Below are 24,488 nucleotides of genomic sequence, written 5' to 3' on the forward strand. Positions count from 1 at the left end.
AAACTAGACGCCACCACAGTTCAATTGGCAATGAGCTAATTATGTTTGAATTATCGAACTTAGCTGAATCGTAAATATTAACGTTCAATTTGTGCAGCCTGGGTTTCATAATTAGCCATGAACGGTAAACAGTCAACAAAATTGGATTAACTTTTGGAGTATTGAAGTACAACAAAAAATCAATACTAGATCGTTAGCAATGTTCAGATTGAACAAAATACCTTGCACTGTGCAAATGTTTCCAAAAAGACATTAATACAAAACATTCGGTTTTGAGATTAAAAAATATATATTCAAACCAACAGAAACTGTACTTTCGCCACCTATACCTCAATTGATGATTGCTAAAAATGTGGGTAAAAAATACTCAATTATACTCTTGCAAAACATGAATATGGATCAATGATGGAATACCGATTGATGCACTTGATGTTTCCAGAAACAAGCAGATATCATCCGGCCTTATTAAACGGTTGCTAACGACTCCACGACACTATTGAAAAACAAAGTGTATATTAGTATTTCTCCTGCAAAGCAAAGAGCATATTAATTGTGCCCGGCGGTTGGATCAAGCGCATCAGTGACCAAAGATGATCAGTAAGAACGTGCTAATGAGGCGATTATCGTGTGAAAATCTCGGTCTCACAGCGCTGTTCCTAGATTGCTGCACCTGCGAGCAGGATGGCCTTACGAGGAGAAAATTATATCGTACTTAATAGGTAGCTGGTATCATTATGCCTTTTGCTTCCAACTTATCGCACGGAGGTGAAGATTATTCCGTGAGCATAATTTTTAAACCGACAAGACAAACATGGACCTGAAATAATACATAGTGGGTAGGTTACGTTGGTTGTTCATGTAAATTGTGCTCATTTCCATTGCTTATGTAATTATGCAATTAAGCATAGCTTATTTACACATTGCGGTTTAATTAATGCTGCTATGTTCGCATACCTTCATTTGCATCATTGATCGGTGAGATAAGCTAATATTGATTTAACTCATGCTTCCTTTTTTTCAAAACTTGATACTTATAAAATGGCCATCAATATTTTTAAAACCAAATTTACACGCGAGTCTTTGCAAATACTAAAATAGTTCTTAAGTTTAAAACAAATACAAACAAAATGCATTTTAAAGTAACTAGAATGATAAACATAACTGTTGTAAACAAACGGTGTTTACACCGATCGCTGCTGTCACTGTCGGACATTATGTCGAACTTCGAAGTTCGAAAGAAAGCTTCGCGATCAGGAGAGCTGAGTACCGCGGTGAGTGAAGACCAGGACGAGAAAAAAGGTAGAAAAAGGGCCAAACAACGCGTGAGCTTGTCATTACCGCTAGAAAACGTGAACGAATAAAGAAAACTAATTTTTTGGTTCGCTCGACTAAAATAGCGTTCCTAATCAATTCAAGTCTTTTTTTTTTGCGTTTTCTATGCAATTTTTCTACGCTTTTTTTTAATTTAAAAAATATATTTTAGTTTTTACTAAATGCATACAATTTAACTACTTGATTCGGTTTGCTATTTTAAAATTAGAAATCTCGTTCAGTTATTTCAGCCAAGGCATATCTCTTATAACTATTGGAAACTTAAACTAAGCTACTTAAACAGAAGAGCACTTTATCCTTCGTGTATTCGGCCGGCTAAAAAATTAGTTATGTAATAAATATGTTTGGCCACATCCGTGGATTACTCGAAACAAGTTCAAAAGAAATCATTCATCAAACAAGCTTGATGAAAGAAGGTTATGTTTCTAATGTGAGGTAATTGGAACGATACCTACGAATTTCTTCGTAACTTGTTCACTAACTTGTTGTTAATTTCAACTTTGTTTGATGTAAAGAAACAGATATTGTAATGGATAACACTTGCCTTTAACCTTTATAATATCAAGCTTGTAAACAAATTGAAACAAATATTTTGAAAAGTCACAATTAAACAACTAATTTCTATTTTTTTTTAATTTCAAAGTAACGCTATTATTCAGTACACATATGATAATGTTGAGAGTAGGCCCAGTTCAATGGACTCATTATCAGCTCGAATTTCTGAACATGCTTTTACAAGAACAAAGCGTTCTAGGAAGTATGCCTTTCTGTAGAATACATTAGGTTTAGCATTTCTACTGCAGTTACTGGCAAAACCACAAATTCAATAATCATCCTCAAACAACTTCATTTCTGCGTTGCGCTTTTCCGAGAAAACAGTTAAACTACTACTCCTCACCCGAACGAAACAAGTCAGCTGCAAAAGACGTTCTACTTCGTCGCTTAATCTAAAGTACGCCTTTCCACAACCAAGCTTCGAATGCTCTTTCTTGGTTTCGTTGGCATATTATCAGCAGCTGTCAGGTGCACAAATGCTTGATCTGATTGCAAAGAGAAGTAGTGTTTAAGAGAAAGAAAGGTAGAAATTGTAGCTTTCCAGCTAGCCACTTCCTAAAACAAGACCACCACGAATTATGGAATGTGTTTCGGCACCTCAGTAGCAGAGGGACTTTTCCATAATGTCTAACCTCCCCAAGACTAACATCTTACTCATACCATTCTAGTGATCATACGATTAAAGGCACCACAATTCGTTCGTTTGCATCGAGCATTGTACCAAGAAGCACAATCAAACAGATCCCTGACGGTGGCACAATGACATCAATATTTTCTCTCGCCTTGAAGGTGTATTTGTAGCAGCAGCTAAATCCATTATGGAGATTGTTGTTGGCTTGCAAAACGTGTTGGACAATCCTCACTTTAGGTGTAGCACAATCACACAATATTTAATTTTACTTTTCATATCACCGTTCAACATTTGATGTAAGAAACCCCCAGCTTGTACCTCCTGTATGCGAATTCCTTTGCTATATAATCGTGTCACTGCAGTTCAATAGAACTAGCGTTATGTTCGTAGAAAGGTCCACTCTTTAAAATATATTTAGTTTTGTAGATCCATGTTTTAATAAAGATTTAAGACGACTTAAGAAAAGATAAATCGTTTGTGTCACGCTTCAGCATTGTGGCATATCTATTACTGCGTGATTCTGAAATGTGCGAAAGGAGCCTCAACAAATTAAAAAGAAAAAGTAACTGCAAATGTAAATCTAACCTTTTGTTCGTCACTATCCGGTTAGCAAACAGACACTTTGATGCAAAACATTTTCTATTGGTAACTATTTCTTTTCACTTGTTTGTTTGGTTGCTTTTTGCTCCAGCTACCTGGTTTGCTTCAAACACACTCATTATACACACTCGCCTTAAGTCGATCACTCGAGATAGTATGGTTAGGTCTCTTGCGGGTGTGTTTTACGGCACTAGCACCCGGTATGAAACTGCCTTATGCAGAAAACCCCGGAAGGTGGTCGGTTGCTCTCATGATAGTTTTGCTGCTGCATTTGGTACCTTTTTGGTGGTTGTTTTTTTCTGCTTCCAGGTTTCGACTTCATGTGACGATGGCTGCGGTTTACACGTCACTGAACAAAAGTGCTCTGTTGCAAAGGTTTACCGGGGAAAAAACCCAAGGGAGTGTTGGGTTCCCTTGCGTCCATGCATTCAAAGTGCTCTGGAAGTTGATGGCTAGCAGTGAACCGAGTAACGTTTTTCTTATGTGTTTGTTCTGCTGCATTGGGTGGTTTTTAATGGCATAAATACACATACACACACCCACACACACACATGTATATATATTTAGAGCAAGGTTCTTGACGGAGGCGTTAGTACGGGCAGAGATTTAGCTAGGAAGCGTCTGCTCGGACAGAGCGCTGTCGAGGAGACTTGTTTAGTCATTAAAGCTCGTTTGGCACGTTTGGTTGCATTGAAACCGCATCGAAGAAAGCATCTTCATACGCCCCTTCGGAGATGCTGCCCGCAATGCACACATTGTTAATTACATGCCATATCAAGCAAATTAAAACTAACGATCGTTATACACGCTGGGCTGCGATAAACGAAGCATGGCATGTGAACGTTAGTTCCCTTAACTGAAAAGTAGAACCGCAATCGAAAGCGGAATGACAACGACGTTGCTTAAGAAAGCTCCTCGTTATTATTGTCTCCGTTTATTAATTTTTATTATTTTAATATATTTGGCGGCAAACTATGTTTTCACTGGACCGTTGGGTTTTTCTTCCAGAACGGTTAGTTAATTTATTCGAAGTTATACGAAATTTAAATACCTTTTACCTGACAAATATGGCTTAATAGAAATAGTTAGATAAACTATCGTATTATAGGAAAGAAAGTGAGGATAAATGGTTAATTTTTAATTAATAATAATGTTTAATTAATAATAATGTTAATAACAATACGGCAAAAGCCGTAATCATGTAATAAAATGGTTAATTTTTTAAATTAAATTCACAATGATTTTAACACATTTTTAAGCACAAAAACCACACAATTGTGTTCTTTCTTCTAACTTTAATCAAAACCAGCATCCTAGAAAATGAGCTGATAAAGTTTATGTAATAGAATCAGCTGGATGATACAATCTTGAAGCAAGTAGGAACCGATGTTTTCACACCTGACGTGGAATTGCAACCATACTAGTACGAAATCTCCTTGCTTCATACAGTTCCCCCTATCAATTGCATTTCACACATTGTTACTACTTCAAGTATTCCAATGCAGGACACTGGCTAAAGTGTGAGAAAAGTGTTGAACATTCTTTGTTCTCTCTTGCGTGCTCAGGCACCTCCTTTTTGCAATTGTACTGTGCTGATTCGTTAGTGAGGTGGGACAATGCTGTATTAATTCGTTTTTCCTCATATCTTAGTTTTTATCTTTCGGTACAATTGAGATACCCGAAGCACGTAGAAAAGGGTTCAGGAAACAATGGAAGATTATTTCGTGAGTGTAACTACTGCAAGGGTGTGCTAATAATTGCTTCCCGTATAAAAATCGTATTACACGCTGATAAGCATCTAGTGAGAATAGACCACCCAAAGCTCGAATCAAATTCACACTTTACGTTTAACTTATTGCGCTTTATTTTATTTACTTTGAGAAAATCTAACATCTAAATATGCAAATAATGGAATGTTCTTAAAAAAATTATAATTCTAAGAGTTTTTGGAGGAAAGGAAAAGAATTAAAAATTTCATAAAACAATTCAAAAAAAGTAATTTTATTTTGTTTACAATTCGGAAAATGTCCACACACTTCCAAAAAATATTTTGATCTACACAAAATTAGAAAATCTTTCCTACAGAATATATTCGTAACTCAGTAATACGATTGTGCTTTACGACACTGAGTACAATTTCCTACATTCAGTATGAAAAGTTCAGACCGGCACACAAACAAACGTTAAAATGAATGAAAAGAAGCGCATAAGAATTTTAAGTGAACCATCAAGTCACGTACCTGCTGCCAGCAGCAACCACAGGATGGGAAGCCGTAAATCCATTACGCTCGGAAGTGTACCCATGGTCGGCAGTAAGGGAGACTCTTCTCTCCTAGCAAGTTCCCGTACACGGCGGCGCTTACCAAAGGTCGAGAATGATTTTTGGTCGGTTTCCGGGTTAGTGTTTCGTACACTCGCTTGCACAGTGGTAGCCTTCGTTTCACATTTACACATTCACATACACGCACACTTTTTTTCAGGCTTGGAGGTTCCAGCAGGCTGACCCCAGGTACCGATGCACTCACGTTCTTCAGTCGTTGCAAATCTGTTTCACTACACTTTTTTGTACCATTTTTTTATGATCCCACAAACCACCTAGCGGGTAGGTTGTTAAATCGTTTTGATGGCAAGAAACGAGAGAATTAAGAAAAAATGTATAAAAGAAACAGCCCTGACGTCCACAAAGGTATACTGATCGTCCTGTTGCATACGGAATGTATCGGGGGAGGGCATTTTAAAGGATAACCTTTTGCATCCCAATCTGAAGTGGCTTGAGAGTTGATGTGACGTTAGCTTACGCTTGAAGTGTTTCACTTTGGATCTCGACAAAAAAAACTATACACAAATAACATCCGAGGATCAAGCAAAAGCAAAGCCTGCAATGCTCTCCTGGGTGGATGGAAACTCACAAATTTAACCACAAATAGAACCTAGAAGCGGCGGCAGGGTTGGGTAGATCTGGAACCGTTATATGCCAGGTGAGAGAACGCAACCAGAACCACCTTAACCGGATCCGGTTTAACACCGGCAAATGAAAAGCCAGGGAAATATCCTGTTAGCATGTTGGCTTGATTGTACAGCCAATGCAAGTCTTGTTGCTGCACCATTCTACCTAACATCGGTGCATCGAAGTGTTATGGCGTTGATGTTTTTGTTTGTGCACCCTTCGAAGCAAGGGTCACCATTGGGAAAATGTCTTTTTTGTAAACCAACCTTAATCATTACGTTTTTCTGTCGGTTTCTTGGTAGTGAGTCGAACCTTCTGACCGTACAGAAACACATAAGGTGCTGACAGTTGTGTCAGCCATTCTGATTATAGTTTAAAACAGTGTTCTATTCGTAACCCATTGGTTTATGTTGAACGAACGTAACTTTTCCTTTTCTCTTGCAAATCGTTAACAAACCATACTTTAAAAGCACTTCAACAATAATTCATGGGGAGCTTACTGCGCCATTTTGATGCAGTAACAGAGCGATTTTACTTGATTTTTTGTTTGTATGATACTTTTAAGCAACTCATTTTCACCAGAGCTACTATTATATGATCACAGATCTCTAAACCGGTACAGCCCCGGTGCTGTAATACAATTAAAGTAAAGTGATTATGGTCCATTCCATACTATTCTAATAGTATTCTAATATAGTCGTTTAAGAGATTTTGGTTGTGTTTGTATCTATAACCAGCCACTGTTGTTTGACTCAATCTGAGGTGAGAAGACTTGTTTATGCTTTTATGCTTTATATTTTGTTTACTTGTATGTTCATGCTATGTAAAATTATTCTTAAGTTCTGTTTTTTCATATAGCAGTACTGAAATCGTGTATAGCAAGTTTTTTGTTCAAACATAACAAGCGCTTTTGAACGGTTCTTCCGGTCATTTAAATGGTAATGCTCCTTCGCGCTTTCAAAACCTGAAAATATTGTAAAAAAAAATAAATTAATTTATGTAATTATGATTATTTCAAAAATATGGTAAGTTAAGTTTAAAAGATTTTATTTTGATTAGGAATAAGGAAGGAATAGCTTGAAACAAAAAAACTCAAAATGGCCTGGGAACGTTTTATTTCGTACATAAGTTAGAAGTGTTCTATGATTCATAGCTTCAATTTAAAATCAATCAAAGCTCAACATTCCAAGACTATTTAGATAATATCGTTTTGTTCCCTTCTTAAAGTACAAACAAAACCTTGAATAGTTTATGCAAACAAAACAATATTTTTTATCTAGAAGAAGAAAAACCATTGTCTATCAGTTTTTTACAAAATCTCTAAATCCCAAGAACTATACATTTACTGGTTTCCTCTCCATTGTTTTGTGTATAGTAGCACATATTTCGTTAAAGCACGTAAACAAATTCTGCACCAAAAGATCCATGTCTTTAATTTAAAGTTATGATATTATCTTCTTGTAAGCTTGCTTCTGTAGGGCCCTTTAATGATTCGCATTCAACAAAAGCTTCTTTCATTCTTCGCTTATTCCACTTGCTCTAGCGGAATGCATGTGCCTTTGATGAATCCAACATTACACCGCACCCCATGATAAGTGGCCGAGAATAATTCATGTTTGAAATTGGGAAATTTTCGCCTGCCGAGACCCGAGTCGCAGGAAAACTTCTTCACATACCTACAGCGGCAGTGCTAACCGTGGCTTAGACGAAATATTTCACCACACTCGCGACCCAGAATCAGGTTGAAACGATGAGGTGCGACGGTTTCGCTTACATATAAAAATCACTTGCTATACACGATTTCTTACACGAGAAAATTGCTCGTTTTGATTATTCATTCCCGTCCTGCTGGCACCCCCACCGTCACGGTCACGGTACGGGAAGATGAAACGCTGCTATGATCCTTTGGTGACAGTGAACCAGATTTCACCATACCTACCGGAGATTATTATTTTGGGATGGAGTGGTGTACAGTGATGAGTAGAAAGTATAAGCCGATTTAATATTTTTCGAAAACATTGAGTACATGAAATTTGTCCGTGCTAGAGTCGTCTTGCACCATTCGACTGTGACGGAACTGCAAGCTAAAGTCAATTGGGATTACTAAACATGAAACCATTTTTTTTTCAACTCCAAGTAACATACCCTTCACTGTATGCTTAATAGACATCCGAACCCTGCACGCGTGTGCGTGATCGCCTGTCAAAACGTTTTCCACGAAACCGTCACCGTTGGCTTGGGAAATATATTCTAATCTCTTATGCGGCACAATTCAGCAACAATTTAATGAATGCCTGACATCGAGCCTGCCACAGGCCCGACGTGTTTTGCATGATGATGGGTAAGCGGTACGGAGAAGTATCGCTGGCGGGAAATAAAAGTCAAGAAAATGTACCCATATGCAAACGAACCGCCCGGAACCCGTGAACCGGATAGGATGTTAGCTTGTGAAGATGGAATGATGAAGAAAAATTGTACTTAGTATTCAACGGAATGCTGGCTCTGGTTCAGATGTGCCTCTTCTCCAAAAGGATTGCCTACCGTATTCTTCGCCGTGGCAATGAAACATTCAAGCGAATCGAATTGAAGCAACAGACCGCGTGATTTTGTTTCATGTCTTACCATTTGTCTTCCGCATGGCTTTTCTTTTGGGAGCGAAGTTTAAAAATAAACGCCAACAGGTTGTGGAACGAAAGACCGAAAGATGGTACAGAGGATAAGAAAGATTGAAGTACTCAGGAAAAGTTTTTTTGCTAACCCAAACAAACTGAAACCTAACGCACATCTTGGGTGGAATATGTGTGAAAAGTTTTATCCCACTACCAATTCACTCCCCGAAGCTGCTAGGTCGTTCTATGCTATGCTGCAAGGTGGAAAATCTGTCACAAACTTCACTTTAACAAACTCAATCAAAACATGGTAGAATAATTTGCTTCGGCCGCATAAAACGAGATCATGTTTGACAGCGAAGCTGCCTGAACAACGTAGAAGAGAAGAATTAAATGCGACAAGTCTGTGGGTGGCGTGTGGCTATACTTTACTGCCCGTGTGTGCGTGTTTTGAAAGGGAGATTTTAATTGAATGTTTGCTCAAGTGTCACATTAAACGGTATACGCTTTGGGTGATATGGCATACAAAGTATTCTTCAAAGTAATTCAAGTGAAACAGGATTCGCAGTCTGAAAAGTTCCTGAATCATGATTGGTGATTTGACACACCAAGGAAAGCAAAAAGCTTGAACTTCAACAAGCTTTTTTTAATGATACGTTTCAAATATTACATCTGTTCTAACTCATCTGCTATTGTTATGATTTTGATCTGCATTTCATAAGTATAAAATTGCAAGTTAATATAATTATATTTATGATTCTTTATGCTTTTTGTGTAAAAATCCCAACAATTGCCTCAGTCTTAATAGTATAAATGTGAGGCACACAGCTTGGGTGTAAAAAGAGTTTTCCAGTTCTATACTTTTAGAAAATATACAATTTAAGGAAAACGTTCAATCTTCACAAGAGTTGTGGCAAACCTAGGGAGACAGCAACACGGATATTTAAAAGTCGGGCACGTTTGGAAAAATTCTCACAATTTCAAATATCGGATGCATTCCCAAAAAGGAGGAGCAATGATCACAGTTGGGCACGAGATATAAAAGTAACAAAAAAGGCCAATTAGGCACCCAAACCTCTTTTGCTATTATAAAATTTCTGTAGACGAACAAAACATTCTTTGATTTACGACAGTTATAGAACCAAATCCGGAAATAGGCTCTTCATGTCTAAAAAAACCGGCATAAAAATGATTGCTAAAAATAAATTCAAGGAAAAGTTGTCATGTACACCTTGCCTTTGTGCATCTGTTACAGGATTTAAAAAAAAAAACAAAAAACAAAAAACATCTATATTTCATTAGACAATACGGCCGTTATACTAGAATATAAAATCTTGAACTACCTATATAACCATTTTTCTTTAAATAAAATAAATTCCTATAATTCCTATCTATTTATATATTTCATTATAAATTCAGCTATATCCAATGTTTATAACACAAGTATATTCAATAAAAACGCTATATTTCTTGATCGTTAGCTATACGTTCCATTGATTTCCATTGATTTCAACGCAACAAAAATCGTCCATCAGTATCGATCAGTGCTGAACAATAGCATCCGAGATGGTGCTGGCAATCAGCGAATCATGCTCTGTAAGTATGGAACCATGCCACGATTGTAAAACATTTGCCGATTATCTTCCCGTCGACTCGATAATATCCTTTCTTTTCTCATCTTTTTGGCCTAAAATGACTAACCGCCTTTAGATGCTGTAACGATGCAAAAACTGAAACAAGACTATGGATAAAAGCCAGAACCAGCTTCAAAGAATACCAGATTGCCTTGAAAACAGTGGTGCGGTACTCTGTACCGTGCTACGTATACTGACGACTACCCCATGGGTTGATGGTAACCACTCTTCAATGATTTTCGAATGGCATTACGATGCACAAAATACACCCCATCATAAGTGCACAGGCGTTCTCCCTTTCCAGCGATCCTAGTCGAAGCTCCTCGCAGACTGTGAAAAATATGGTGCAGAAAATCCATCCAACATTGTCGAAGCTATGAACGATGCAAGAAGAAACAAACTAACAAAGAAACGACCCAAGCGTTCCTGTTGGTTGAGGTTGAAGTTTTCTTCTTCTCTGCTTTGGTACAAAAACGAAAACTTCTGGTCACGGTCCAACGAAGGAAAAGAAAGCAAAGTACCAACACCCCGAACCGAACCGATGGTAGCGTATCGGTGCGAAGAAAACAGCCAACGAACTTTCCGCCCCGAAACTTCATGGCGAACGGAAACTTCACAAAGAAAACGATCCGGCCATCTTTATCTAGGCAGCTTAGAATAAACCCCGAGCTTGATTGCGAAGAAAAACGAACGAAAAATTGCCGCACCGGAAAGGCAGCGGGTCTGTTATCTTTTCGCACAAACTCCAAGCAATATCCGATGCCTGTTTCGGTACTGAATCCTTGATGCACTGGGAATCCTGTACGTGTTCCACACCATTCGCATCCCTTTGCTGAATATCGTCTCGTACACACACTCCATGTTGGGCGCATCAGGCACTAGCATTGAAGCGTGCGAAATCGAGTGAATCACACAAACCGACATAGATGTTGATATTTTGGTGATACTGTTTGCTACAAAAAAGACGTGTGAAAACGGAATCAAGATGGTTTCCTTGTTGAGGTTGAAAAAAATGGTATTTTTCAAACGCTCCGTGTGGTTCGTAAGTTATGCTTACGTTACCCTACCGGATGATATGTGAGTTAGCACAAAGCACACCTCTAGTGACATAACATATCCATTGCAACAGGGGCATAAAAGCGTTGTCAGAGGACACATGGTTTCGGAAGCATTATGAACGTATATTTTCGGGACAGAAAAAAAAATAACTTGGCTTTCCCATGAAATCTACTGTCGATTTCGTTGAATTGAATATTGAACCAAATTGCGATAACGAAAACCGATGGAGCCGCCTGGTGTATAATGGAGATGCCTGGTATATAATGGAGACGCCTGGTGTTGATCGTTTGCTTAAGAAAGCTATAATAAAGCTCGCATTGGCATGGCGTGAAAAAAAAAGTTACATTTCGGCCTCAGCAACATAACAAAACGAAAATAAGAACGCATCGTAAGAAACAGTCTTTAGCCAAATGGCAGTCGCAACATCCGTTTCGCTAACGGTCGAGAAGGACTTGGTAAAGAAAAGCGAAATTAACACTTATGGTGGGAGTTTTGCGTGTGGGTGGTTTTCCACGAGCGTGAAATCTTACCAACAAACAGTCCTTAATGTACATAGTTAAGAAGACTTTGCACACGAAGGGCTGAGCTACTGATTATTTCAGAGAATCAATATTTTTCCCATCATGTTCTAATGAAGCAAAACGGTAAACTATTGGACGAAAAGCTGATTGTACAGGTTATTTGGAGAGGTTGTTATGAAACTATGCTTTTTAAATTTATTTCAAGCATACATCATTTACCATATTGCATGTGTTCAAAAGATTAGCTCAGGACAATTAAAATAATTGTTCGTAATGCGAAGAAACAATGATTAGAAATTGAAACTACCCTTTAAACTACAGCTTGTTCCTCAGCCTGTCAATATCGTTGTTCGAAGCTTATCCCACGTTATTTCTCCTGAGCATACAAATAAACAATTATCCGTCCCCATTCGATCCACCCCTAAACGAGCCATCGATCGATAAAACCAATTTGTTCTTCCAAATGATTGCAAAGCAGTGATGCTTTTTGAGGCTTTCCATTTCCTAAACTACAAACCACCGTGCCAAGCAATTGCATCCTGCCAAACGAGCAAATCCACAAGAGACAGGTTTAATCAGCTCCGGCACCTCAAAAATAACATCCTGCCGCTCACGACACGCCCAATGTTTCTATGATTGAGTCGAAAACTTTCTCCACCCTTTGAACGCTTTCGCACCGCAAGAAGCTATACGCTCCGCATGGTACCGATCGCTTTTTTGCCCTTTTTTGGTCACCTCACCTGAAGCCGGGGTTAAATTGGAATAGATTAGGCGCTATTCAAACAGATCTCTCCGGAATCGGAATGGTGCAAGGAAAATAGTTGGCATTCCATAAATTATCCAAACGAAGCATTGCCTTCCGTTCTCGATTCCGAGACGAATGGGAACCCACTCACGTGCGGCACCTTTTGCCGAACTCTGCCGCATTCTTTTCCCAATCAAGTAGCTCTTTGGCCAATCTCTCACGTACGTCCCGTGCCCCGATTTTGGTGGCAACAGTTTCCCACGATGCAATCAGCAGACGAAGCTGCTGGTACAGGTCGGTTTGATTGAAAGTGTACCCATCGTTTCATTTAAACACGGCCCTGGCACACAGTCCCACAGTATGGAAACGGATGCATAAATCATATCAAAGTTTGCTCATGAGGTTAAAATATTTGCTTCCGACCCAAGCCACCATCCTGTGTCTCGGTCTGGGTGTCTCTCGCATAGTTTAGCAAACCGGCTGGCTGGGCTTGTTTTATATCGGGATTTTCCCTCGCCATTGAAACGTTTCCAGCCGTAGCTTCACATTTGACGGATCGCACAAGAGAGCGTTTGGTATGAGCGTACTCAGTTCCCGTACTCGGGTGTGCTTCCTGCAATAACAGGATCAGAAAGCGAGGTACCGTTGGTCGCTATCAAACTAGCTGCAGCTTGTTGTTCGTGATGATGATGATGATGGTGATGATGATGCTGACGGCAGACGCAGTCCCAGTCTTGTCTGACAAGCGAGCGAACGCTCTTTGCGAAGGGATTACGTTGTTAGCTCCCGTTGACGAAGACGCCGTCGACTGTGAACATCGTCAGCATCGAACCGGCAACAAAGCTCGACACTCGCCATGACTTGTATGAAGATCTTCTGTTAGCAGCTTCCGTTTGCTGTTTCAGCAAACAAGAAACTGTTCCTTCCGGTTTATGCGGGGTGCCAACGGGAAAGCTGCACAGAGGGAAAGGGTCCAATTCACCGGAAGTTCACGGTGCCCAACTTTGGCCCGGGTAATGAGAAAACGATCCAACCGGTATTATGCGTTACGTGTAGCGGGACGTGTTGGGAACAAACGGCACAGAAGCGTTTCTTTTGCGATTGCAACATTCTCCAACTGTAAAACAGCATGGTCTTGTGAATTGTGTCACGTGTGGCTCACATTCCAGTACCCCTTGCACTTTATGGAAACTGTGTGAACACAAGGAAATATGTATGTGTTTCTGTGTCTGTTTGTGTTTGTTCTATCTCTTTTTTTCCTTGTTCCCGTCATTTATCTCCGCTCAGTTGCAGCTGGTTGCAGGGAATCGGGATCCCAGCTGTCGTTTGCGGTCGCATAAATGCGGCCCGATATGAGCACGACGATCCCTAACGTCCTACGTGCCCAATTTACTGAACGCTGGCAACGAGTACTGCCAAGGAAAGGTTGAGTGGGGCCACAGGTTTGTGACCAATTATTAGCCCCTTAATAGGCGACCCATTGCAATGGGGTGTACCATAGTACTGGTGAGAATTTCAAGATAAAACTCAATAGCTGGGATTTCCCATTTTTTGTTGCTTTTTTTACACGATTAAGTGGGCCTTCTTTTGTATGAGGTGAATTCAGATAACACGTGGTGTATTTTTCCAACATTACAGTTTTTTTTGTTGATAAATCACACAAGGTTACATTATTTTTTTGTATAGTCAATGCGATTTAATTACAGTATTAAATAATACTGTAAAACTTGCTGAACAAAAGTGTTTAAGAACTACTAAAGAAACAGATTAGTTTTCTCTGTTAATAAAAATCTATAGATCGTTTCCAACGCTATCTTCAAACTAAAACCATAGTTAATAAAGTATTGTCATTATATAATATTTTTTAGCAATACGGCCAGGCCGTTCTTTATGAATAAAAAAAATATATATAATATTTTTATTAAACTTGTTTAATACAAAGCACTCATGAAAGCAGACCAGTTATATAACTAACTACAAATGCTCACAAGCAAAGTTTTCATATCATAACAGATTTTAAAACACCATCCATAAGTTTATTGGCTTTCGTTTCTCCACTATCTAGATTTTCATTCTTTTTTTCTCATCATAAAGATATATTTTTGTTTTCAGCCAAACCAAAGTATCACTGTCTTCGCGGCAAGACAATTTCATTCACTAATAAATCTCAGCTGCCGCCATGAACCCGTATGACAAATGATGACACGTACCATGGCTATCCAAGCTGAACCAGCTGATGGTGGAAGATGTGAGAGGATAAAAAATCTAACTACTACCCGCTCGATAGCCTTTTCTGCGGGCTTGTGGTTGGACCAGTAAGCACAAACTACCGTTATGTACCATTAATATCACATTTCCCTTACCGCCACTGTCCTGTCATCCCCTTCCTCATGCTACCCCTTTTTTGCTTTGACCATCACAAGCACAAAGAACTCAAACCAAACGAATGAATACGGCGAAATAGAAAAAAAGGAAAAGAAATGAAACGAGCTGAACGCCGCATGTAATGAATGTCGAATCGCTGTTCCTTCTCATTATCCTGACGCGAATAAATGATGCTGCAGTCTGACTAAAGCGCCCAAAGCAACACCCCTACCAGCAGCATTCGTTAGGCTAGCCGCAATCCGCACCGGTTCCCATCGAACCCGCGCGAATCACCTACAAAATAACAACTTCAATATGATATGAGCGAAAGAGAGCAAACAGAATCCCGCGGACAAACTAACGACTATTCTTTTTTGGCACTCGTTATGGATCTAGCAGGATCGTTTCCGATAGAAGGCAAAATAAGATAAGGAAAACAGCAACAACGACAAAAAATATAGAAGAATATCGTTACGGAACTAGCAACAGGATCTCATGTATTCGTTACCCACCAGGAGCACACGTTCACTACGGGAGGTTTTTGGAAAGTTTCCACCTTCGTATCAGTGATGGTTAGTAGTGGTGCGAGAAGCGTTCCCTGTCTCATTGCACGAGAGCTCGATCTCACTCCCATTCACCATTCCCTGTATAACTCTGTTCACGAGGACCATGCAGAACAGGATAACGAATGACAATAATCCGTAGCCGTAGCTACGTGCCAAGAATCAATTATTTGCCGTATGAATCTCGAACCCGTCACCCCGTCAACGCGTCCTTCCCTTCCTGCAATCAAGATCCCACTTTTGCAACTCAATCGCATCATTTGCGTTGCGTCCTTGTCCCGTGGATTCATTCGTCGTAAAACACAAAAACCTTGTGAAAACTCTATCTTGTCTCAAACTGCGAAAACGATTGAACCAAGGACAAAACAAACTAAATCCAGGGTGGACAACAACATCCTTGATACGGCCGTTCTAACCGAGTAAAAAAAAAAAAAAACAACATGGCATAAGTGTATATGTTGTTGCGTGTGTGTGTGTGTGTTGTCTCTGTTATGAATGATGATTTATTATGAGTTTTCTACATTCTATATAGCCCACTCACTACTCGTCTTGATTTGTCTATCGTGTTTTGGTCATTTTTACTGTCATTTGTATTGTTTCATCCTTGATCCCTTTCAAAAATGACATTTCTACTATCATTCTGCTTACGTCACGAAGTAAGCAGGAATGCTAAACAAATCTTCCTGCAGTTGAATTCTTCGTCATGAAAATATTTATAACATACCCAACCCATGTAAAGGGAAACCTATTCCGAGACCTGAAATATCCATCCGTATCTCGTGTAAGCGTGGAATCGTTTGGGAGGATCCTACTCCATTTGTCTGTTACTTCATGGCTGTTGCCCATGTTCTAGTTCATGAAATCCATTAAATCATAAGGCAAAGAGCGAAAAGATTTAGCTTAATCAATCATCTGCCACAATCACTTCGGTTTCTACATTTGCGTTTGCGTTTCAGTTTCTTCATCTCCGATACGGATTCCAAATTCGGAACTGCCACTCTTTATTTGTTTCATTTGCCAACCTATATTTGTGGTGGTTCCTGATCTTCCCGCTGACCAGTAACGGATGTTCTCGGGCATTTGCTTTCATCCTTCAAGCAAAACTAACACACGAATCGGTCGACCAATTTCGATTCAATCAATCGTTTAACCTCACCACGCGCACATCACCCCAGGTGGTGGATTGCTCCATTCCTTTGCTGTACCGGATACGAAACAAAGCAACGATTGATTTGTAATGAAGGATGGTGGTTTATTTTTCTTTTTGCTTCTTTTTTATGAAACCTTTGGTGTTGGTGAAGAACATACTTTTTGCCTGCTGGAGATAGCATCAAATATGTATCCGATCAGTGAGGAAGGATTTGTTTTTCGTACAATAGAACATAGATCGATTAGAGACAGGGAAGAGAGTTCTTCACAAGCTTTCTCGCAGTTTGGATTATTTGTAAGGTTTTCGTAGACAAGCAAAAGAATATTCTTAACTGCAAATCAAATAATCAACAAATTGAGATGCAATAAAAACACATAATTTGTTCTTATTAACCAACCTTCACAAAGGGATATTTCGTGCTTAAAGCTGGAATTTATTTTATTTTCTCACAACAAAGAAGCTTCTACTCTAGTCGTACATGGATAAAACCCGTGAAACGCAAGATAAAAATCAATGACTTTACTATACAAACAACTGACCTAAGGCACACCACCATAAATTGTGCCCATAAACGATTCAAGCGTGCCTAAAAGCAATACTTGTTATTGGTGTTGAAATGTGTTTGTAAAAACGGTACGTAAGGCATAAATAACAGCCTTAGTCCATATTTCTATATTGGAATGATTTCGCCTATCGTTGCCTAACGCGAAACAGACGTGCTGGTGTGGGAAACATCTGGTTTTAAAATCCTATAAGTAATATGTTCAGGTGATCAAAGACGCTCGAGATCGTTGATTAATGGAAGCACGCACCGTCGCATATGTACAGTTACCGATGGCTTTGTGCTGATCTTTTTCGACCAGAATTATTTGCCAACCTTAAGCCAACCGGTGACCGCCGCGATGCGGAAGAAAATAAAATGACGGAAAAATATAGCTCCTGTCATTGATCTAACCCAAACGTAAACGATACCGGCTTACCGTTTCGGCAAAGCCCAGAGGGTCAAGCGGATCGAACATAAAGCCAACGGGAGGTTTGGTTTTAGTGACCGTAAATCTTGACCGAAGCAAATGTGGTTCTGCCTTTTGATTTCAGCAGAAACAGCGTGTTTGCAGTATTGCCCCAAAGTTGGCTAACAATACTATTCTTCGGACAGGTTGATAAAACGCAACGAAGGATTTGACAAAAAAAAATAGAATAAAAATAAAACTACAGTAAAATTTGTGATTGTGTCTTTAATCTGTCTGCGGCACGATGAGTTACTAAAAACTCATCTACTCTAAAAAAATTAAAACTAAAACGATACAGTCTGGTTTAAGGTTTTAATATTAGTGTTCTGCCTTTGACATTGATTTTTTTTTTCAAAATTGAACTAATAATTAAGTATTTAATAATTAAAAAAATAAATTATTATGAAATATGTCTTTAGTATTAATTATAAATATACTCAATATTGTTCAATTATTGTGGAAGTAAATTTACTTTTTTTTAATGTGTGTTTGATAATTTCATGAAAAATCTTTGCCTACAAATCATTAAAAATAAGAAACATTTTGATATTATCTTTAAATAAATACTTAAGCAGTTATTGTAAATAAAAAATAAAAGTACGTATTGTATATTTTTTAAAGTTAATTTATACAACAAAACAATTCGGAACATAGGAAAATGTATGTTGGGATAGGATGGGATTAGGGTTTTAATTTCTTTTCTTTGGTTCCAATACTCACCATTTGCTACGAAAAAAGCCATTTGACAGTGGAATTTTTGAAAACCTTCCCTTTGTGAGGAAAACCTATCACTCAACCATAAGCCGGGTTAATTGAAATCCACTTCAAACCGTCAGCTCCTGATTCCGCTTTTTACCGGTAGTGTCACAAGCAAACGCCAGTGCAAAAAAAAACAACGAAAAAGACAAAGCAAAGCTATCAGTGCCGACACAAAGGACACATTCACTGTCGGATGGCACCGAGCGCGGATGTTGCGTCCTTTCGCTCGACTCTATCTTTAGTCAGCTGCATTTCACCAGTTCGAAAGATGGGCCGTAGTCCAGTTTTTCGCTGACATTGGTTTGTCTTCATTTAATCTTGCTGTGACCTGCGTGTGGATTGTGTGCAGGAAGGACTGTGACAAGGACACATCGAGGACAAACCGATCGGTTTGGCCGTTTGGTTTGGTAAACCGGTAAATGTATTATTCATTTCTCTGCTCTTTCCTGTAGCACTCGTGGATGGTTTGTTGCGTTGCTAAGAGCCACTTACGCAGCCTAGCTTTAGAAGAAAAGGCTGCCAGCAAAGAACGCTATAAAAATCGTGCATCAAACGTAGGAAAACCGTCACGGAATAAAAAAAGGCGGCGATAGAATATATACAATAGCTTCGAGAAAATCATGCATCGGACGATGGACCAGCTAAAGCTTCTTGCACAGGAACTAATGAATGAATTTAGATTTGTCGCAAAAGTTGTCGCTTTTTTAAAATGATGTTTTCACTCTCGCACACTATGATCAGACGCTTCTTTTACACTATTGCATGGTTTTGCGCCAACCACAGACTCACTAAGTAGCATCGTGTCGGCTTTCACGTTCAGAAACTACATCCTGTGTAGGAAAATTCTCTCCAGTAAACACTTCTCACCAGTACATGGCACACATACTTAGAGCACACAACAACAACTCACACACACACTTACACGTATGCAACAAAACACTAATAGTGATGATGCGAAACAACTGACCGATAGCAAAAGCGTTCGAGGGAGGGATCTAAATGAAATAGACAATTTTATACACTTTGTCCTTTCTGGTTTGTCTGCTCTACATCCATTTTCAAGTTTCTGTAGCACGAAGCAGATTCTATTATGTTATTGCTGGTCACCATGTTTCCGATGAGAATGATAAGATGCTTCACGCTTCCAACTTGAACAGATAAGAATTTTTGCAACAAGACTTGAGGTTTCTTTCAAAGGTATGTTTTGTTTTAATGCTTGTATCAAACTCGCACTAATTTCACTGAATTAGATTCCAATGTACTATCAGCATTTTAAACGCCACATTTTACATTGAAATTACACAAAACAAACTTCAATTACACATTGCACTAAATAGAAACCCTTATTGAGGGAACGATACTTCACTTAACGAAAATCACGTACATTGTTTTTATTAAAATTTATACTAAAATTTGTTCGTAACTAGATGGTTTTAGAAATTTTTCTTATCGTACACCTTACATTTTTTGCCAAACTTCATACCCAGTGCTATGTTGGGTGTGTTGATGCAACACGCGAGAACAGTATCGTAATCATAGCAGCTTTTTGCGATTAGCCGTGGCTGTTAACGTTCACAATGAAAGCTGCATCCATTGCATCGGTAGGCGAAGGTATACGAACTATACGAAAATACGCGAAACACACGAATCCTGTCGCGTGTAGTATCCGCGAGTGACTGACTGCGTTGCAACCGTCGATGGTTCGTGTAGATAGGCGATTCCCTGTTTTGTATGACATACTCAGGCTCGGATTTTGGGAGTTGTATCCTGTTTTGTTTAGGTTCGGTACGTGAGTTACCATGATTTGAGTGACCGACATTCTTTCTCTTCCGAAGCAAGACATTTCTCTTGCCAAAAGGCGAGCATTCCAATAAACTCTCTTGCTGGATGCTGCGAATTGATTTTTAATGTTTTATTTTTACTGCCACGCATTAGTGTGTGTAAGGGTTGTGTGTTTATTTGGTACTACCATTGCGAGACACTTCACTCATGGGGACGCTTAACTTATGTATAGTGCAACTGGTGAGTTTTCCGTAATAGTGAGCAGACCTACATTAACCGTGAGATTTTCCCACCGATGGTATTGAAAATTATGAGATGAAATTAAGGGAATACAGATCTCATCAGGTAACTTTGCAAAACATCGTTCTTTCACCTAACAATCTCACTCATCATTACTACTTGAATGAGTTACACGAAATATCTCATATTCACGTACGTGAGCAGGAAAAACTTCCCCTTCACAGTGAGAAGAAACAAAAGTGGAGAAAATATGAGAAAACTTATTCGTCTCATTTTGTCTGTGGAAATAAAATGCAAGGCAATAGTGAGGAATCCCAATGTGAATATTATTTCTATTCGCGGCAAACTGAAGGACTGAAAGATGAGGAAAACAAACTCATACAACAGCTTCTCCAATTTCCCCTTTTGTGAATATGTCTGCTGAAGAAAAACGTGAGAACGGAAAGGTTTTCATCAAATTCTCACTATGGAATAATATTATTGTTTTAACAAAACTACGATTTATTTTAAAAAAAAATTTAAATTTTTCTCATTTTATTCCAAGAACTAATAAAAATACACTCTGATCCATTATGCATGAAAATATGCATATTTTCTGAGAGATTATGTTTTACATTTTTCGGTTAGAACGACTGTTTCATTGACAGGAACAACAAATACTTACTTTTTTTGGTTTTTTTATTTTTTTTTTCGTTGCCTACATTATATTTTTACGAAAAAACAGGTTTTGCAAATATTGATTATCTTCACTTTGCTCTTTAAATTTGTGAAATACATTAATACATTATAACACATGATTGTATACATGTATCTTCTTCTTCTTCTTGGCTTAACGACCTTACAGGTCAAGCCGGCCATTTCTGGCTTACTAGACTTATTTTACCACGTAGCCGGATAGTCAGTCCTTGCTACGGGGGAACGGTCCAGATGGGATTTGAACCCGGTCCGGCCGTGTGGACTGGCGCCGTTTATCACATGCACCACCGGACCGCCCATACATGTATAAGAACATAATAAAATGCTCAAATGCCATTAAATTATTATTTATTATTACGTTCCTCTTTTCTGTTATATACAACTAATAAACCCAACCGGAAAAATTTAACGAAAACTATGTTTCTGAACATTGATATTGCCAGCGCAAATGACATGCATTCTACGCTTTTCAATCACATCGACAACCCGACCAAAATCATACGTCGCACATGCTTTACTACTGATCGGAGTCCGAATTTAACTTTTCTCGTCTGGCAAACCGCATAGAAACTACGCTGACGAAGCGTGATGTAGAGAATAGATTACTACATACTTATAAAATTAAATTTCGCTCATGCGTTCAAACGGTTCCAGACGCCATCCGTACCGCCAGTTGTGTATGTGTGTCACAACCTGGAAATTAGCTTAAGCCATTAGACTGACTGACAGCAAACATTAATTAATTTCATTCCTCAATCCTTTCGTTTCATTTATCCGTGGCTCGTTGGCGAGACGCCATAGGGGGCAGGCTTTTGGGAAATTAGAAATGGATCGTTCCTCCCGCTTTGTGGTCGGCCATCATCCGCAAAACCTTGTCCACAACCTCCAGAACCAGAGAATTGTTCCGGTACCCTTGCGAAAGACGATGTGCCATACGAGGGAAACTACTACTGAGAATTCCATACCTAAGATGTCTACGCGAAATGATGAATGCTGAATGGAAAGTGATAAGTATGCCACGGTTCAACGCCGGTGTTAACATAGATTCTGCGGAAGGGAAAACATCACCCCAAATGAAGCAAGAACTGTGCTAATTTGTGTAGTTTCCGTCCATTAGTTGGTTCATAAATCATCCTGCACATAATCACACCGAAGGTTGCATGTGTGTCGGATGAAAAGAACGGCATGTTTTTTTTTATATAATTTGTATTTACCTTTTCCCGAGCGTGTAATGCTGGGTAGTAACTCCATCACACGACTTGAGGTGAGATAAAGTTGAGTAAAACGGAACATGTTCATGAACTAATCCTCTTTCTATTTAGTTTTACTTACATGCTAGGATTTCTACAATAACCCCTTTTCAGTACTGTAACGTCAATGTAACGTTAATGTTTTATCGAATGGCCAGAATATATGTAATTACTTGATACAGATAAGATTCAAAACCTTTAAAGCTGAGATTAGTGGAGAATATTACACTGAGATGAGTTGTTAAAATATTTATGAAATGTGTATTAAATTTTTTCAATAAATTTTAACCAATCCTTTTCTTTCAGTCTGTGGTGCTGTGCTCCACAGATTCCAGATTCCAGGTACAAGATTCATGCGGAAAATATTTCACACTAAACATTGCATCAAATATATTGAGGACGTCTTGCATGAGCAATATTACTATTTTTGCTAGTATTTTCAGCTCATTACTAGGAACAATATTTCCATCACATCAAAATTACAGAACCAATTGCTAAACATGACCCACCAGCCATGCCAGAAGCACATGTTGTTGACCTACACTTCCTTACAGCTTCCAAAAACAATCGTAGCCGCATAAAGGGCGGCTTTTGAATTCTCTTGTTCGAACAATAGCTCCAAAGGTCTGGGAAGGTTGATTGATAGATGTGAACCGATATAATTCCGTGAGGTCGCCTACACCCATCCGATGTCAACTGCCACCGGAAACTGGGTCTTATTGTAAGTCAATCAAACGTCGTCGTACCGGCAGCCAGAACCAATCCTTTCAGCCGGAAATCAAACTCGACAGTCCGATATATTAAGGGCTCCTGGAAGTCATGTTTTTGCCGCTTTCATTTTGTCAATTCGGCAGATACGGTACCGGTACGCTGATCGACCGTATACATGGCTACGGCGACCGCGAGATAGTAACAAGGCATGTTCTAATCACCATCATCGTCATCATCGTCATACTCATTGTCATAGAGATGGTAATGTTGGTGGTACAAAGTGTAGCGGCTACCGTTGACAACCGGAAACGGATCTTTTGTCACTGGAACTGTTCTAGTGCTTCTCTATTGATTTTCCTTTTGCCGCACGATGTCACATCCACGTCTACCACATGTCACCCGTATTCGCACGTATCTCAACCGATGAAAGCGAAATCGTATTCTCTCACTCGGTTTTGTTTTTCTTGTGAAGGTGATACTGATCCTTCCAGATGGATTGGGAGTGGGTGGTTGCTATTCGTCAAGCTGGAACTCTTTCAATTTAATCGACCGATGTCAGTGGTGTTTGTTTAATCTGATTTACGTGACGAGCCCGATAATCCTTTCGTGCTCTTGGCGGTGCCCCAATTTATGCTCGAGGGTTGAGCTGTTCCACGAAAAATAACAGCAGATACTGCTGCATGGATTTATCCTTTTGTTTCATGACCCAAATTTAACATTGGACTGCCAGTGTTCAGAGCTAGCTGAGTGAAAATTCATGGTATTCGTTCCCTTTTACTTAAAAAGTTTTAAGTAGTAAACAATTATACGTTATGATTGAATATTTCACTAGTCATCACCACTTTTGTTTTCTTTATTTAAGCATACATTTGTAGCAGATACAAATGAACAAATGTCAACTTTTTTATTGCTATTGTTAACTTTTCAAGTAGTTAAAAAAATAAAGTAATTATTCTAAAATAACTATTTTCAAACCATCTTTTCACGACCATCTATTTTACATTTACAAAACTAAATATTTCATAAGTAAACATCGATTACAAAATGTAGCTCTTTTCTCACCCACATTTTAGTATTCAAGCATTGCATAATTAAGCTAAAATAAGAACAATGTTACTCGAATCTCAGGTGTGTCTAGCTTCGAATAATGAAAACAAATTAGAGCTTAAAGCGTTTACCATTTCACACAATCTCACCGCCGGCTGCGGAAACTCTCAATGGCTCTGACGTTCGTTCAATACTAAATTGAAGCAAATTCAACTAGCCTTCAAGCAAGTGCAATATCTGATACAAACACAGAAGCCCACAAAACATTACTTACTTTCACGCA

The 24,488-nt window shown here is 38.9% G+C and overlaps 1 protein-coding gene across 3 annotated transcripts in view; it reads right to left on the minus strand.

Moving 5' to 3' along the window:
• The window catches only part of LOC125766139 (uncharacterized), a 77,379-nt gene extending 56,917 nt beyond the window's left edge, over window positions 1-20,462 (minus strand). Inside the window, exons 1-2 of one of the 3 annotated variants that reach the window (XM_049431824.1) lie at window positions 19,963-20,462; window positions 5,359-5,713 (exon numbers count right to left, since the gene is read on the minus strand). In XM_049431824.1, the coding sequence (XP_049287781.1) occupies window positions 5,359-5,572 (214 nt within the window). In that variant the 5' untranslated portion in view covers window positions 5,573-5,713; window positions 19,963-20,462. Of the gene's footprint in view, window positions 1-5,358; window positions 5,714-19,845 lie in introns of all 3 variants that reach the window. The other 2 variants (XM_049431822.1, XM_049431823.1) reach the window with 2 other exon arrangements.
• Between the last annotated feature and the right edge of the window lie 4,026 nt (window positions 20,463-24,488).

Source organism: Anopheles funestus, chromosome 2RL (assembly GCF_943734845.2).
Source record: "Anopheles funestus chromosome 2RL, idAnoFuneDA-416_04, whole genome shotgun sequence".
Lineage (NCBI taxonomy): Eukaryota > Metazoa > Arthropoda > Insecta > Diptera > Culicidae > Anopheles > Anopheles funestus.